The 11,266-nt window shown below is 39.9% G+C and overlaps 1 protein-coding gene across 1 annotated transcript; it reads right to left on the reverse strand.

The window, feature by feature from the left end:
• Positions 1-3,461: 3,461 nt before the first annotated feature.
• On the reverse strand, positions 3,462-5,872 carry LOC138835487 (golgin subfamily A member 2-like). Its single transcript, XM_070033988.1, has 4 exons — positions 5,195-5,872; positions 4,526-5,089; positions 4,154-4,432; positions 3,462-4,088 (listed from the first exon to the last, which is right to left on the reverse strand). Exons 1-4 carry the CDS (start codon positions 5,870-5,872, stop codon positions 3,462-3,464), a joined length of 2,148 nt encoding a protein of 715 aa, XP_069890089.1.
• Positions 5,873-11,266: the final 5,394 nt, after the last annotated feature.

Genomic DNA, 11,266 nt, shown 5'->3' on the forward strand with positions numbered 1-11,266 from the left:
CTACCTGTAGCCAGAGGTATACCTGGAATTCAGAATTCAGGTTTCTCCATTCTAGTGTGTATGTTAGCCCCAACTGCCCTCACATTATTTTATTTCTTCACCTAGTCATCATTTGTAAAACATCATTTGTAAAACTAAATATGTCACTGAAAGCAAATTGAAATAAAACAGCAGTCTTTCTATTTTTTCCAGTAGTACATGAGTTTTAATTCTAGATCTCATGCTTATTAGTCTTACTTGCTCAAGGCTTGGACTCTACCACTTGGGTGACACCCCCAGACTTTGTGTGTGTGTGTGTGTGTGTGTGTGTGTGTGTGTGTGCGCGCACGCGCGTGCGCATGCCAGTCCTGAGGCTTCAGCTTTATTGCTAAAAGCTATTGCTCTACCTCCTGAGCTACAGACCCACTGTCAGCTTTTAGATGATTAATTGAAGACGAGAGTGTCGAATTTAGTTGCCTGAGTTATGTTTGAGCCACAGTCCTCACGTCTCAGTCTCCTGAGTAGTATTATAGGCATGAGTCCCCAGTACCCAGTAGCTAGCCATTTTTTTATTGTTTAGTTGCAAATGGAGTTTTAAGAAGTTTTCACTTCCAGTTGGCTTCAAATCGTAATTCTCCAGATTACAAATCCCTGAGGTGCTAGTAATACAGATTAACTGGTCATGTTTTTCTTAAACAAATGTGATTTATGCACCTAGAAAAAAAGAAAAAAAATCTAGTATACCCTAAATTCGTATTCATAATTGCAACAATTTGAAATAAAAAGAGATTAAGTTGCTTCTGTAAGATCATGGAGTTAAAATGTCTGACACAGCCAGGCACCAGTAGCTCACTTGTAATCCAAGTGACTCAAGAGGCTGAGATCTGAGGATCTCAGACAGTAAAGTCCCTATGAGACTCTTATCTCCAATTAACCCCTAAAAATAATGAGAAGTAGCATGTAGTTCAATTGGTAGAGTGTTAGCCTTGAGCACAAAGAGGCTCAGGGACAGTTCCCAGGCCCTGAGGTCAAGAAGTACAACCAAAAAAAAAAAAAAAAAGACTGGCAGGCCTAGTAAATGAAAACAAAACAAAACAAACAAAAAACTTCTTCAGAAAACACTTGTAAGTTACAAAATAATAAATTATGGTTTTAAAATATTCTATATTAGAATTAATCCATGAAAATAAGAACCTTAGAAAAATTTAATGAGAAAGCCATCTTTCACTATTATTTTCAAAGAAAATGCATTATTTCCACTCTTCCATGATCATATTCATATAAACTATGTAAACACTATTTTTGTCCTGAAACTTCCTGATGAGACAAACATAGGTTATCTCTGGTGACAAACAGAATGATGCTATGTTGGTTCTTCATCACAACCATATCATCACAGTGTAAACTTAGAATGAATATTTATGTTATTTTTGGTAAATTACTGAAACATATCTTATGGGTTACTCAAAACATGTAATTTTATCTCAGTACTTCAACTTAAACTGTAGTTAAATGGCATATTTAAGCTCATTTTTCTTATCGTTATAAATAGACCATTTTTCATCAACAAGCAGTTTCTATATTAGTTTTGGCAATAACACCTACTTCACATAAATGTAATAATATTTAAGAGCTGTTTCACTGTAGAGCTTTTAAGAAAATATTAATATTTATAAATTATTGAATTATTATATATTTCTTGGTAGGTTTGGTATCATCTATAAAGAAGGAAATATTCTTGAAACTGAGGAAATAGTCAGAATTGGGGTGAACATGAGAAAAACTAAGAAAAATACAGAATCCCTAAGAATTGTGAAAGTAGTTCTCTTTCTCTTCCAGTGTCCAACCCTTTTTGCCTTTTATTTCATAGCTGGAGTTACAGGTATAAGCTATCACAAAGGATTTGTTGAGATGGGGTGTGGATAACTTTGTCTTGAATGATTCTCCTTTTATTTTCTCCTCCTAAATGGTTGGGATTGTGGATGTGAATCTCCAGGCCAGACGATAGTCCTGGATTCTTGCAACCATTTTGGTAAAGCTTGGGTGCTTGGCAAATAAATAGTGGTGGGTGGATAAAGAAAATTTCTTTCTTTGTATATAGCATTAAATCCTTATTTGGGATATTTTAGGGGAAAAAAAATTGAAGATTTAAAAGTTGCCTAAAAAGTCAGAGCATTGCTGTGTTTTATGATAAATTAAAAATAGTAGGACATGTCTCTATGTAATCAGAAATATTGTACAACACATCTAAAATATTTAAGCCATTTATTATGATGTGTTAATACTCTTTTATTCAGCTTACTAGGCCTTTTATACTAGCACATGAATGATGCATTACATTACAGCAGTAGATGACTATGATGTTACAGTATCAGTAGGTGACACCAATTCTGTAGCTTTGTAAAACCTGAGAATATTTGTCATTGACTAAAATATCCTTAGGCAGTGCAGCCTTCCTGGTAAGTGGTTGTATAGTATAACTTTTAGTAGTTAAATGTAGATTCAGCTTTTTTTTACATAAATGGCAATATTTTCTGTTCTTGTTCTGCATTAACTCTTAAATGTCAAAGCACTTCCATGAAACTTCATTTATGTCTTTATTTTTCTTTTTATTTTATTTTTTCGGTTGTGGGGCTTGAACTCTGGGCCTGGGCACTGTCCTTGAGCTCTTCCTCACAAGGCTAGCACTCTACCACTAGAGTCACAGCACCACTTTTGGTTTTCTAGTGGTTTATTTGAGGTAAGAGTCTCAAGGACTTCCTTGCCCAGGCTGGCTTTGAACCATGATCCTCAGATTTCAGCATCCTGAGTAGCTCAGATTACATGCATGATTCACCAAGTGCCTGGATTGAAACTTCTTTTTAAAGACAAGGAAATCAGGAAGAGAGATTCTTTTATTCAAGTCACCCACGCAGTAATGGTGTCACTAGGATTCAGTCATGTTTTCTGGCCCTGTCCTGTGATCCTGGATCCTGGATCTTTCTGATCCTGATCCTGGATCCTTAGAACATGCCAATGGATTTTCAGTTTGTGGAAAAGTTAAGTTTGAAGATCATCTGAGCAAATACATTTTTCCTTAAATCCAAATTATGAGAACTCCACAAATGAGCATGAAAATGTCAGAAAAAAACAGAATACTAATATGAAACTCACTTATAAAATAATATCACTAATAAAATAAGCAAATAGAAATTACATAATCACCCTCTTTGTTTGTAAAGAATTTATTCTTTGTAATAACTGTCACATGGGTTCCTTCTCTGGCAACGAATGGACTATTAGATGTCTCTAGAATTTGTGCCACCTTGCAGCCGCCTCTGCTCTATCTGGCCTGCAGTTAACCCTTCTCATCACCCACTATATCAATGCCTGAAAGAATGCCATCCAGCTTCCTACTTCTCCAGGTGGTGATTGTCAAATCTTTAGAGAGTCATCTCAAACTTATCATTTGCATCAGTCTGGAGAAGAAAGAGACAGAGTGTTCATTGGCCAAGCATGCAAGCTCTTGGAGGTGCTGGACATCGGGCACACAGCACGATATGTTCTATGGTGGAGTCCTCTAGGAGGCAAGGCACCCTGACCTCTTCTTGGGCAGGTTCTACATTGTCCTTAAGTTGCACTTCTAAACCTTTCTGCTCCCCCCTAAATTCAGTCTCCATGGGGCCTGAAATGGTGGCAGCAGCAGGGGTTTCTGTGTCTTCTGGCATCTTTCCCTGACACTCTGTGACTTCATTTTTAAGAAGCCACAGCAGCTTCTGCAGCTTTGCCTTCTTTTCCATCTTCTCCTGGGACATCTGCTTGACATACTCATCTTTCTCCTGAAACAGCTCCTCCAGGACTTCCAACTGTTCTTTACAGAAAACTATGGACTCTTCAATGGCACTAAGGTGTTCTGACAGCTGGCTGCATCCAGGCAGGTTGTGGATGAAGCAGATTTTCAGCTGCTTCTTGGGCACCTGCCTGTCCTGCTTCTTGTCCCCAGACATGCCATGTTTCCAGCTCTTGGGGAAGAAAGGCTGTTTCTCCAGCTTTGTCTGGCACGGGGCTGTCAGGTTGGCCAGGAACCTGCAGCAAGCCTGCTGATCCTGCAGCTGCTCGTTGAATTTTACCTTTTTTGATTCAGCAACTGATGGTACTTTAAGGTAAAATCCCTCCGGGTTTGTGGGTTGTCTACATCCTCTTGGAAAGTCATGTCAGGTAGAGTTGACTCCTCACCCTTTTCTTCTTCATTGCTCACTCCTTCACCTTCGTTAGGGACAGGCAGGAAGCTCAGCTGGGCCTGCAGTTGCTCCTTCTGTAGTCTTGTTGCTTCCAGGCACCTCAGAGTATTCTGTAACTTTTGAGGCACCATCTGGTCCTTGAACTTGGTCTGTGTTTGCCCTTGCTTCAGCTGCTCCAGCATCTGGGTCTGCGTTAGCAGGTGCTGCTGCAGGGTCTCCTCCTCTGAGGCCAGCTGCTAATTGGAAGCTATGGGCTGCTCACAGGTGGCTGTGAGCTCCTGAAAGTGGGCCAGTCACTGGTCATGTAGCTCCTGAAGATTCTGAACCACTTGGCTTTTCATCTCAGCCATCCCTTTCCATTCTTGTAACTTCTCCTCTTGCTGCTCTAGCTTCTCATGCAGATGTTTCTTCACCTGATGCTCTGAGTTCAGGATGCTGGTGAGCTCCTCCTTCTCACCACTCACCCTGTGGAAAGCATCCTGCATCTGGGCCAGCTGATCTTTTAGTTCTGTGTTGTGCACTTGTGCACACTTAAGGCTCTCAAGGATCTGGTGCCAATTCTTGGCATACTGATCCCCATCCTCAGCCTTCTTTTCGAGTCTCCACAGCTGCTTCTGCTGCTCCAGGCTCTGGTTTTCCTGTACCTGGATGTGAAGTTGTTGCTCCAGGTTCTTTAAATTATTCTGCATCTGGAAGACCTGGGCCTGCAGCTGCTGCTCAGCCTGAGATGGTCCTGCAGGGGGCTGCAGCTCTGCTAGCTTCTTTCCCAGTTCCATTAGGTTGGTCTCTAAACCTAACACCTGCCCCACCCCTTGCTTTTTCTCCTCTCTCAGTTCCTTCTCCTTCCACGTGGACTTCTCCTTCCTCAGATCCTCCACAAAGTTGTCTCTCTCCAAGTTTAATGTGATCGCCAGCCTTTACAGATTGCCTAGTTGTCTTTTCAGCGCTGCCTGCTCCACGAGTGCTTGCTGAAACTTGCTAATTCTGTTCTTCACGTTGACCTTCTGTGTCTGGAGCACTTCCAGCTTCTCCTGTAACTGAATGTTCACTTCCTGCAGGTCATCATAGCTTTTGGTCTTTTCCTGGAGCTGAAGCTTCACATTATTTAGATCTTTCATGAGCTGTAGGTTCTTCTTTTCAGTCTCATTCTGCATGGTGGTGATTGAGGACAGTTTCATCTGTAGCTCTGCAACGTGTTGCTGTGAAGCCTGCAGGCGGCTGGTAAGACTTTCATGTTCCAGTTCTCTTTCATTGGTTACCTGTTGTGTGTGGGTCAGAGCAGATTGTAAATCACATTCCGTTGAAACCAATATCTTTGTTTTCAGTGCTTCTTGAACATGGGCTATCTTCTCATTCTCGTTCTCTTTTTGATCCTGCAGGTGTTTCTTTTCCTGCTTCAGTTGTTCGACTTCGCTGCAGAGATGTTTATTTCTTATTTTGCTGGCGTCCAGGGCAAGTACCAGGTATAGGTAACACCTCTCCAGATCCTCAGTGTTATTGGGACCTGAGACACTCTTGAGGCTGGTGGCTCTAACTGTCCAGAGGCAGGGCAGGCTCAGGGTGAGTGTGATCCTTGGCTGTACTCTCAGTTGAATTACAATCCCCAGTGGTGTTTGTCTTGGGGTTACCTCACTTTTTAGTTTTCTTCTTTTTCTTGAATTTTGCAGTTCCATCAAGGCAATTCTGCTGGTATTTTTGCAGTAGTTTCTTTCCTGAAGCTATTTTTTTTTTTGTCATTTGTTCAGACCTCCTAGCGCTGGGACAAGGAATATGGGGGAGGCCACATTCCCAGGCTCTCTGAAATCACTTCTATTCTCACAGTCACTAACAACTATGTCTATTTCCTACTGTATCTCCAAATCTCCAAATCACCTGGATTCTCTCACCAACCACTCAGCCACTTCTCCCTTCCTCAACTGCTAGTGGTGGTGTAAGACAACAGAGGTAATCCTGGTTGACTAGGCTGCATGGAATGTGGGTGTGGCCCCAATTGTTATATCCCATTGGTCAGAAAGAAACATGAACTAATAGGGAGCTTAGCCAGAATCTTGTGATCCGGGCAGAAGGAGTCATGATGAGTGCTGCTCCTTCTGCCCTGGCCCCACCTAACTCTGTCCAGTTTGGTTGGGGGGAAAGGGAGCCTGCTTTGGGTGGATAGGTGCACAGTTTTACATAGACCTTTCCTGGCTTCTCTCACACAATTGTGGCCACCAGAGTTTCCCCTAGGCTTTCAAATGTCCTCCAGGAAGTGGCACCAAGAAACACAGCTATCTGCCCAGGTCCAGTGTCTCCCTGTATTCACTCCATTCAGAAGTAGCTTTATTGTTATCATCATATTTGCTGACACTTCTAGTCCAATCAGGGAGTCACTGAGGTTGATACTGTTCATTTTTTATTCTTGTTTTAGAGGTGCTGTGCATACATACATACATCAGATGATAAGTGCATCGCTTTCCTCTTTTCTTAGTATCATCTGTTCCATCATTCTCTCATTCCCTCACTCCCTTCTCCACCAACGAACTGCTTGGTTCTTTCATCAATGTCCAGTGCATCTGATGGCCCCTCTGCTGTACATTTTTACTCACTTTCCACTGATTCTGTGCCCTCTCCCAACCATCCCACAGATGTGCATGTGTATATACCATATGTGAGGTAAAGAATACAGAGTCAACTAAAAATGATCATATAAATTTAAAAGAGATTTGTTTCCTTATCTTTGGAGTTTTTCAGAATGTATATTATATACATATAAAGAGGAGCTAGGGTATTACAATTTGGTTCTTTTCTCCCAAGACTACTTTCACTAGTCTTTGGGTCTCACTGTGTATGGGTATCTAAAATCCTGTATACCTTGTCATATCTCATTGCATGTTAAATCTAACATCCCCATCTCAGGGAGAACATATGCTGTTTGTCTCTCTGATCTTGGCTTACCTTGCTCCACATGGTTTGTTCTAGTTCCATCCATTGATCTGTGAATGCTATTATTTTATCCTTTCTAATGGCTGTGTAAAATTCCATTGTATAGAGGTACCACATTTTTTGATGCATTCATTTATTGTGGGGCATCTGGGTTGTTTCCATATCTTGGCTACTGTGAATAGTTCAGCAATGAACTGCAAGTGTCCTTGTCATATCCTGGTTCACATTGCTCAGGGTAAATACCTGACAGTGCTATTACTGGGTCATGGTGAATGTTTGGTTTTTGGAGGAAATGCTAGACTGCTTTCCTGAGTGGATATATTAGTTTACATTCCCACCAGCAGTGCAGTAGGATTCCTTTTTTTCCACATTCCCACCAGTATTTGTTGTTTTCTAAATTCAGAATATTGGCCAGGCTAACTGGGTATCTAACCGGGTTGTTTTGATTGGCATTTCCTTCACAGCCAGTGATGATGAACTTTCCTTGATGTGTTTCTTTGCCTTTTTTTCTATCTCTTATTCTGAGAAGTCTCTCTTTAGCTCTCTTGCTCAACTGGTGATTGATTTATTAGATTGTGAAGGGATTAGTTTTTTGAACTCCCTATATATGTTGATAGTAGGTTTTTGTCTTATGTATTGTTAGTAAATAGCTTTTATCAATTGATTGGCTCTCTTTCTACTTTAGTAGCTATATCTTTAACTGTAAAAAAAAGTTTTTATTTTAATATAGTCCCATTTGTTGAGTCTCTCCAATCATTTATTTATTTATTTATTTAGGTCCGTCATGGGGCTTGAACTCTGGGCTTGGGCACTGTCCCTGCGCTCTTCAGCTCAAGGCGAGTGCTCTACTGCTTGAGCCACAGCACCACTTCTGGTTTTCTAGTGGTTTATTGGAAATGAGAGTCTCACAGACTTTCCTCCCTGGGCTGGCTTTGAACAGCGATCCTCAGATCTCAGCCTCCTGAATAACTAGGGTTACAGGGGTGAGCCACTGGCACCCGGCTTAGTCTTTCCAATCATTGTGTCCCTGGGACTCTATTTAGGACGCTTCTGCAGTTTTATTTATGGGTCTTCTAATCTGTTTCTGTTGATTTTGTGGCAATACCAAGCAGATTTGTTTTTATAGTTCTACAGTAGTGCTTGAAGTCGGGTATTGGTGATACCTACTGCATTGCTTTTGCCTAGAATTGCTTTGGCTATTCTAGGTCTTTCATTCTTCCATATAAATTTTTGGATTGATTTCTCATTTTAGGATAGAACATCATTAGGATTTTGATGGGGATTATGTTGACTTTGTGTATCATTTTTGGCAGTATGGACATTTTTCACAATATTGTTTCCACCTATCCATGAACATGGAAGGTCTTCCCATTTCCTGTTGTGTTCTTTGATTTCTTTCTTTAGATTTTTATAGTTTTCAATTTTTATAGTTTTCAATTTTTATAGTTTTCAATAGTTCCTTTATATCTTTGGTCAAGTTAATTCGTAGATACTTTAATTTTTGAGATTATTGTATATGGGATTGTTTCCTTGATTTCCCTTTTTGATTGTACATTGTTGGTGTATAAAAGCACAACTGATTTTTGTTGGTTAATTTCATATCATGTTTCTTTGCCAAAGTGGTTTATAAGCTCTAGGAGTTTGGGTGTAGGGTTTTGGGGATCATTAAGATATAACAATATCATATCTGCAAATAGGGATAGCTTAATTTCTTCCTTCCCTATGCATATCCTTTTAATGTTTTTTTTTGCCTTATTGCTCTGGTTAAGGGTTCTATAACTATATTAAAGAGGAGTGGAGAGAGTAGGCATCCTTGCCTTGTTCCTGATTTAAGAGAAATTATTTTAGTTTTTCCCCATTTAGTATGATATTGACTATTGGTCTGTTGCATATGGCTTTTATTGCTTTAAAGAATATTCATTTTCTTACAGGCACAGGCAAGAATTTCCTGAACAGAGTCCCAGGGTCACAACAAATTGAAGAGAGACTTGGAAAATGGGACTACTTTAAAAGAAAAAGTTTCTGCTCAGATACAGAAATAGCAACCAAACTAGAAAGACAGCCAACTAATTGAGAAAAAAATTACCAGCACTATATCAGACAAGGGCCTGATATCCAGTATATACAGGGAACTCAAGAAACTAATCCCTCTCAAGCCTAACAAACCAATTACTACATAGGCAATAGAACTAAAGAGAGACTTCTTAGAAGAAGAGATTTTTAAAAAGGCAAAGAAACACATGAGGAAATGTTCACTATCTCTGGTTGAACAGGAAATGCAAATCAAAACTTCCCTGAGATACCACCTTACCCCAGTCAGAATGGCCCACATCCTAAATTCAGCCAACAATAAATACTGGAGGGGATGTGGAGAAAGAGCAAAGCTATTACACTGCTGCTGGGAATGTAGACTATTCAGCCACTTTGGAAAGCAGTCTGGAGGGTTCTCATAAAGCTAAATATAGACCTCCCTTATGACCCAGTCATACAACTCCTAGGCATCTATCTGAGCAACAGGAACCAGGACACAAGGACACATGCACCTCCATGTTCACTGCAGCACTGTTCACAATAGCCAAGATATGGAAACAACCCAGAGGCCCCATTAAAGGTGAATGGATCCAAAAATTGTGGTGCCTATATACAATGAAATATGATGCAGCCATCAGAAAGGACAAAATAATGGCTTTCACAGGGAAATCGAGTGAACTAGAAAAAATCATGTTGAGTGACGTAAGCCACAAGCAAAAAGAAAAAGGGCACATGGTATCTCTGATATGTGCATGTTAAATCCAAAATGTAAGGAGATATGACAAAGTAAACAAGACTGGATAAACACAGGACCTCCACTCATCTGATTGTATCATTACCAAAAAACCCCATTCTGCTGACCACATATATGGTATGTCTATGCACATTGGAGGGAAACTAGGATGAGGATATAGAAACAGAAGGAAATGGAAAAATATAAAACAGTGGGGCCTATCAGCTGAACTGGACACTGATAAAAATGATCTAAGCAACTCAAAGGAAGGGATGGGAGGGAGTGAATGAGCAGGAAAGATCGGGAAATGAGCTGACACTAAGCAAAAGGAAAGAAATGTACAAAGCACCTGATGTGGAAGAAATATCTGTATTTTTAAACTCATAGAATTCACAAACTTTATAGACCACGATAAAGACAATTTGCAACATGAAGGTTAGGATGTGTTTGTGACTTTAAGTATCACTATCCTACAAGACTATGAAATTTGTGAAATTTATGTAATCACTTTATCACAAAAAAATTGACTATTGGAAATAAAATACGAAACAACAAATATTAGAGTGAATAAAAAAATAAAAAAGAATATTCAATTTATTCCTAGTTTCTCCAGAACTTTTAACATGAATGGATGTTGTATTTTGTTGAAGGCCTCTTCTACATCTATTGAGATGTTCTTATGGTTCTTAACCTTGGATTTTTTGATGTGGTTGATTATATTTACTTATTTGTGTATCTTGCATCTGTGGACTGAAGCCTCCTTGGTCATAAAGTATGATTTTTTAAATTTGTTTCTGGATCCTGTGGGTTAATATTTCATTGAGGAGCTTTGCATCTGGGGTCATAAGAGAGATCAGTCTGAAGTTCTTTTTTTTTTGGATCCTTACCAGATGTGATGAATGGAATGAGTGTGATATTGGTTTCATAGAATGGGTTTGGGCAAAAACAATTCGCTTAACTAGGGATACAGGTGGACCCATTGCAACAATGAGATGTCAAAAAACAAACTTTACAACTTTGGTGGGGGGGAGGATCAGGTGGGGGGCAGTGTAGGGAGTATGGGAAGGGATGGGAAGGGTAAACAATGAGGAGGCAACAATGTTTGAGAAGAAATGTACTCATTATCTTGCCCATGTAATTGTAACTCCTCTGTACAGTATTCTCACAATAAAAAAAAAGAATGGGTTTGGGATTGATCCTTCTGCTTTTTACAGAAAAACTGGAGGAGCATTGGTAAGTTCCTCTTTTAAATTCTTATATAACGGAATGCTGGTGGCTTGCACCTGTAATTCTAGCTACTCAGGAGGCTGAGATCTGAGGATTGCATTTCAAAGCCAGCCTGGGCAGGCAAGTCCATGAGAATCCTATCTCCAATTAACCA

The sequence above is a fragment of the Dipodomys merriami genome, unplaced genomic scaffold (genome assembly GCF_024711535.1).
Source record: "Dipodomys merriami isolate MVZ:Mamm:240054 unplaced genomic scaffold, mDipMer1.0.p SCAF_24, whole genome shotgun sequence".
Lineage (NCBI taxonomy): Eukaryota > Metazoa > Chordata > Mammalia > Rodentia > Heteromyidae > Dipodomys > Dipodomys merriami.